We start from the raw sequence: 5,503 nt of genomic DNA on the forward strand, positions 1-5,503 counted from the left end.
AACACAGCGATGAGTACATCGGCCGCGCTCGGGCTGGACAATGACCGCAGTAGTGGGCAGGACGGCGTGGTGCTGTTTGGCGCAGTGGGCCGCGATCACTTCGGCCACACCCTCGTGAGCATCGCCAACCAACAGTCGGCCGTCGATACCACAGGTCTCTCTCTCTCTCTGTATATATATCAATGGCTTGCAAGAAGAGTATAGCGTGCTTACCAGTGTGGCAGGTGTGGTGGTGTTGGAGTCGGCGCCGACGGCAGTGTGCATGTGCCTCAGCGGCAAGGAGGATCGGGCGTTTGTAAGCACCTATGGTGCCACAGCGGCCGTGACATTCGCCGACCTCGACCTCCCGCTCCTACGTTCTTGCACGCATGTAGTACGGCAGCCATTGACCGCACACGCACACGCACACGCACACGCACACGCACCACCGCACATAGGAAACTAACCGCGGGATACAGCATTTTTGTGGATATTTCATGTTGCGAGGGCTGCAGACAGGGTTCCTCGATCTTCTGCGAGAGCTCAGGGACCGAGGGATCACGCTGTCGCTCGACACGGGCTTCGATCCGGCCAACCAGTGGAAGGACGGCATACACGACGTCATACGCCTGGTACGTCGCCGTGCGCGCGGGTTGGCACGGGCTCATGAGCGACTCATGTAGAGCCGTATCGTGTGTGCATGTGTGTGCGTGCGTGTGCGTGCGTGTGTGTGTAGATGGACCTGTTCTTCCCCAACGAGACAGAGGCGATGGCGATCTCTGGGAGGGGCAGCGTACATGAGGCGCTGGAGGAGCTGACGAGGGACAACGACGCGCTCGTGGTCATCACCACGGGGCCACAGGGCGCCATCGCCAAGAGAGGCCGGCAGGTGTGGACCCACGCTGCCTTCGACGTACCCAGTACGCCGCCTCGCCTTCACATTGCTCACCCGCAAGCCACATCTTGACTCTAATACACGCACACGCACACTCCCACACATGCACAGTCAAGGACACCACAGGAGCCGGCGACTGCTTCACGGGCTCCTTCTTGGCGCAGTATCTGCAGGACCGGGACGTCGACAAGTCCCTGGCACTGGCGTCCGCCGCCGGCGCGCTGGTACGTACCCTCGCTCACTCTCCTTTCCTCTCAGTGGGTGACCAACACCTGATGGCCCTCTTCCCCCCCCCCGAACGCGCAGGCCGTGGGTCGGGAGGGCGTGCCTCCGCACCCCAAGCGCGCCGAACTAGTCTCGCTCGCCGGCAGCCACGCGCTCAAGGCGCTCAGCGCGGCCAGCGACTGCTCGTGAGGCCAAGACCCACCAATCAAGCTAAACAACGTAAACTGTCGGGTCGTGACACAAACGCACACAAAAGAAAGAAAGCGCCACACCCGCACACAAGAAGATGGAGCAGGAGCAACGATTGGGGGCGGAGGCCTCACAGCCAGAGCTTGAGCAACGTAAGGGGGATGACCACGACGACCACGATGACAAACCGAACACAGAAGTTGAGGAAAAGAAAGACAAAGATGCAGATGTGGAAGAGGGCGAAGAGGAGGAGGAGGAAGAACTGCCAGTCGTGGACGTGCCACAGACTAGGAAGGAGGGGAAGGCAGGGGTGCGGTTTCAGTTGGTGAGCGACCTGCACCTCGAGTTCCCGGGCTGCCTCGACAAGCTGCCTCACATCCCCGTCAACGCCCCCATCCTCTGCCTCCTTGGTTTTCTGCCCCCCCCCCCGCCTCCCCGCACACCACCAACTTCTCTTTCGTTCTGGAGAAGTAATATGCTAAATTGAATAAGAATTTCATTTTCATCTTTTTAACTGACTTATTTTTGTCGATGTTTACTTGGTGCAGGGGACATTGGGTACCCGAACAAGGCGAACTACCGGGCGTACCTGCTGGAGCAGGCCGACCGGTTCGAGCACGTGCTGGTCGTGGCCGGCAACCACGAGTACTACAACCAGGAGAGCGTCCAGCATGCCGACCGCCTGATCGTACCATTGTCTCCTCCTCCTGCTGCCGCAGAGCAACGATCACTGTGTCTCATACTCTACGAACCGCGACGCAACAGGACGAGATCTGCGCGGAGCGAGACAACCTGCATTACCTCAACAAGCGCAGCGTCCGCGTGGGCGACGTGCTCTTCCTCGGCTGCACCCTCTGGGTACCGTCGCTTCTTCTTCCAAGCCTTGCGGTCACTCTGACTAACCATGCATTCCTTCCTTCCTTCCTTCTTCTACCTGGCAGCCGTACATTCCGCCAGAGGCGATCGAGAAGGTGTGGATGAGGTGCAATGACTACAAGATAGTGGTGGAGGGGAAGGCGCTGGAACACGAGACGACGTCGGGCGGCCTCATGTCGCTGATGTCACTCGTCTACAAAAATGTGACCGAAGCGGTGAAGAGCGGCCCGCCACCGGCAAAGAGCGAAGACGACGCTCGAAAGAACGAAGGCGAAAATGCGGAAGCTGGGGCTGCGGAGAAGGAGTACCATCAGCTTACGCCCCACGAGACGAACCTGTGGCACGAGCAGCACGTCGACTGGCTCGTGCAGGAGATCGAACGCGTCAAGGAGGCCAACGAACGCACTGCTGGCGTCGATGGAGAGAAGGTCAAGGTGGTCGTGCTGACCCACCACGCCCCGTCCAAGTTCCGCTGCATCCACCCCGAGGCTGCCGGGATCGAAGAGATCTGCTACGACGACCTCGAATGGATGATGGAAGACCCTGTGGTGCGTGTCATATGCGTGTCGTGTCATGTGCGGTGTGTCGTGTTTGGCGTGTGGCGGCTAACAATTGCTGTGTACGGCAACCAGGTGGTGTGGGGCTTCGGGCACACGCACTGGTCGAGCGACAACATCATCAACTCGACGCGCGTGGTCTCCAACCAGTGCGGCTACATCACCACGGCCCCTGATGGCAAGGGCTCCAACTATTTCGACCCGGCCATGGTCGTTGACGTCCACGGTGCGTATCACATCCAGCCTGATGCGCGTATCAGTGCCTCCCGATCTAATCATCTGTGTTTGTGCTTTTTTGTGTGGGTCATGATTGCTGGGCGCAGAGTCGCTGGAGTTAATCAAGTCCACGCCCACGAGTACGTCGCCTCTAATGTTGGAGTTCAGTTACGGCCGATGGTTTGCTAACCTTACTTTCACTTTCGCCTCTCTTTCTTCTTCCTCCAGCCGAGGAACGCAACTGCCTCCTCATGTAGTTGCGTTTCTGGCCCAGCTTGTGCATGTTGTTTTTTTCTTGTTTTTCTTGCCCCGTTAATTTTTTATTTTTGGTTTTTTTTCAAAAACGGTTGGCCAATCAGGAACTACTCTTTTTGCCACGTCCCACCTTGCTCCACATACAAGCATGTTATAACCCCATCGTCAGCATGGAGAAGGAGCCACAAGATCAGCAGCAGCTGGTAGGTGAGGAGGAAGAGGTGGAAGAAGAACTTCCAGTCGTAGATGTGCCGCTGAAGACGAGCAAAGAGGCCGTGGTGCGGTTTCAATTGGTGAGCGACCTGCACCTCGAGTTCCCGGGCTGCCTCGACAAGCTGCCTCACATCCCCGCCAACGCCCCCATCCTCTGCCTCCTTGGTTTGCTGCCCCCCACCCGCCTCCCCCCGCACACCACCAACTCCTCTTTCGTTCTTTCGAAGTAATATTCTGAATAAGAATTTTTATTTTAACTGGCAATTTTTATCGATGTTTTATTTGGTGCAGGGGACATCGGGTACCCGAACAAGGCGAACTACCGGGCGTACCTGCTGGAGCAGGCCGACCGGTTCGAGCACGTGCTGGTCGTGGCCGGCAACCACGAGTACTACAACCAGGAGAGCGTCCAACATGCCGACCGCCTGATCGTACCCTTGTCTCCTCCGCTCAGCTTCTCCCCCCCTCCTCTCTCTCTCGCCGCACATCCTCTCACCACTCCCTGCCTGCACCACGACGCGCAACAGGACGAGATCTGCGCGGAGCGAGACAACCTGCATTACCTCAACAAGCGCAGCGTTCGCGTGGGCGACGTGCTCTTCCTCGGCTGCACCCTCTGGGTACCGTCTCCCCATTGTCAGGCCTAGCACCAGCGGCCAATCATTGATTCATGCTTTACGCCTAATCGAGCCACGGCCACCGCATGGCGTGTGCGGTGGCCGTGGCAGCCCTACATTCCACCGGAGTCGATCAGCAAGGTGTGGACGATGTGCAACGACTACCGCAGGATTGTGGCGGAGGGGAAGGCGATCGAACCCTCGCCGTCCGCCGTCGGGGATGACGGCGGCATGATGTCGCATATGATGTCGCTTGTCTACAAGAAAATCGTGCCCGGCCTGCGGCCAAAGAGCGAAGACGAAGCGCAAAAGAGCGAAGGCGAGGAGGCACCGGTGAAGCATCGGCTCACGCCCCACGAAACGAACCTGTGGCACGAGCAGCACGTCGACTGGCTCGTGCAGGAGATCGAACGCGTCAAGGAGGCCAACGGCGTCATTGCTGAGCCGGAGGAGAAGGTCAAGGTGGTCGTGCTGACCCACCACGCCCCGTCCAAGTTCCGCTGCATCAGCCCCGAAGACGCCGGGATCGAAGAGATCTGCTACGACGACCTCGAATGGATGATGGAAGACCCTGTGGTGCGTGTCGTGCGTTTCGTGCGTGTCGTGTTGCGGCTAACAATTGCTGTGTGCGGCAACCAGGTGGTGTGGGGCTTCGGGCACACGCACTGGTCGAGCGACAACATCATCAACTCGACGCGCGTGGTCTCCAACCAGTGCGGCTACATCACCATGGCCCCTGATGGCAAGGGCTCCAACTATTTCGACCCGGCCATGGTCGTTGACATCCGCGGTACACACCCCCTCGCAGTCGCTAGCCCCAACGAGTCGTCCCTGACCTATCACTGCCAGGATGGTAGATGGGCGAAAGCTGGTTTTGGCCACCAAGACAGGCGATTCCACCTTGTCCCGCCCAAAAAGGTGACCCAGAGACGAACCAGCTCGCCTTGGTGGGCAAAAGCTGGAACATTCCATCACTCCTGTCCACCTCAGGTGCACCTAGGTGGACAGAAGACGGAACGTGCCATCTTCAAGTCCACCTTGGGTGCACCTAGGTGGACAGAAGATCGAACACACCATCTTCAAGTCCACCTTGGGAACACCTCGAGGTGGGAATGAGAGAGAAGCACATCATGAGGTGGACATGACCACAACAACCATGCCTTCAAGGTGGGAAGAAGGTGATTTTGTTGGTGTCACATATATTCAATACACACATTACAGCAAAGTGTTGTGGTCCACCCTCTAGCCTGGCTGTTGTTCACTGTCTGCTGTCCACCATAGCTGCTGCTGTACATTGCTGTCCACTGTCTGCCGTCCACTGTCCACTGTCCCTGCTTGATCACTCTGCACAACACAGAGTTAGTGAATATGCATGTACTGTGGTGTTGGTGTACTAGGCCTGTAGGTGATGTAGATCTTGATGTTCTGGTGGGCCATCCAGACTTGCTCCATATCGAACTTGAGCGCAATGGTTCCATTCG

General features: G+C 58.0%; 3 protein-coding genes across 3 annotated transcripts; all 3 read left to right on the forward strand.

The window, feature by feature from the left end:
* Positions 1 to 9: 9 nt before the first annotated feature.
* On the forward strand, positions 10 to 1,288 carry ACA1_211130 (kinase, pfkB superfamily protein; the record flags this gene model as incomplete). The annotated part of the gene is made up of 6 exons (XM_004336955.1): positions 10 to 154; positions 225 to 356; positions 499 to 611; positions 716 to 899; positions 986 to 1,098; positions 1,181 to 1,288. 6 exons carry the CDS (start codon positions 10 to 12, stop codon positions 1,286 to 1,288), a joined length of 795 nt encoding a protein of 264 aa, XP_004337003.1.
* Positions 1,289 to 1,385: 97 nt separating this feature from the next.
* On the forward strand, positions 1,386 to 3,194 carry ACA1_211140 (Ser/Thr protein phosphatase; the record flags this gene model as incomplete). Its single annotated transcript, XM_004336956.1, has 7 exons — positions 1,386 to 1,698; positions 1,837 to 1,976; positions 2,054 to 2,146; positions 2,230 to 2,712; positions 2,797 to 2,947; positions 3,045 to 3,077; positions 3,166 to 3,194. The coding sequence occupies 7 exons, from the start codon at positions 1,386 to 1,388 to the stop codon at positions 3,192 to 3,194; spliced, it is 1,242 nt and encodes a 413-aa protein (XP_004337004.1).
* Positions 3,195 to 3,362: 168 nt separating this feature from the next.
* On the forward strand, positions 3,363 to 4,879 carry ACA1_211150 (Ser/Thr phosphatase family superfamily protein; the record flags this gene model as incomplete). The annotated part of the gene is made up of 6 exons (XM_004336957.1): positions 3,363 to 3,570; positions 3,697 to 3,836; positions 3,933 to 4,025; positions 4,134 to 4,598; positions 4,662 to 4,812; positions 4,872 to 4,879. 6 exons carry the CDS (start codon positions 3,363 to 3,365, stop codon positions 4,877 to 4,879), a joined length of 1,065 nt encoding a protein of 354 aa, XP_004337005.1.
* Positions 4,880 to 5,503: the final 624 nt, after the last annotated feature.

The sequence above is a fragment of the Acanthamoeba castellanii genome (genome assembly GCF_000313135.1).
Source record: "Acanthamoeba castellanii str. Neff unplaced genomic scaffold scf7180000084758, whole genome shotgun sequence".
Classification (NCBI taxonomy): domain Eukaryota; phylum Discosea; order Longamoebia; family Acanthamoebidae; genus Acanthamoeba; species Acanthamoeba castellanii.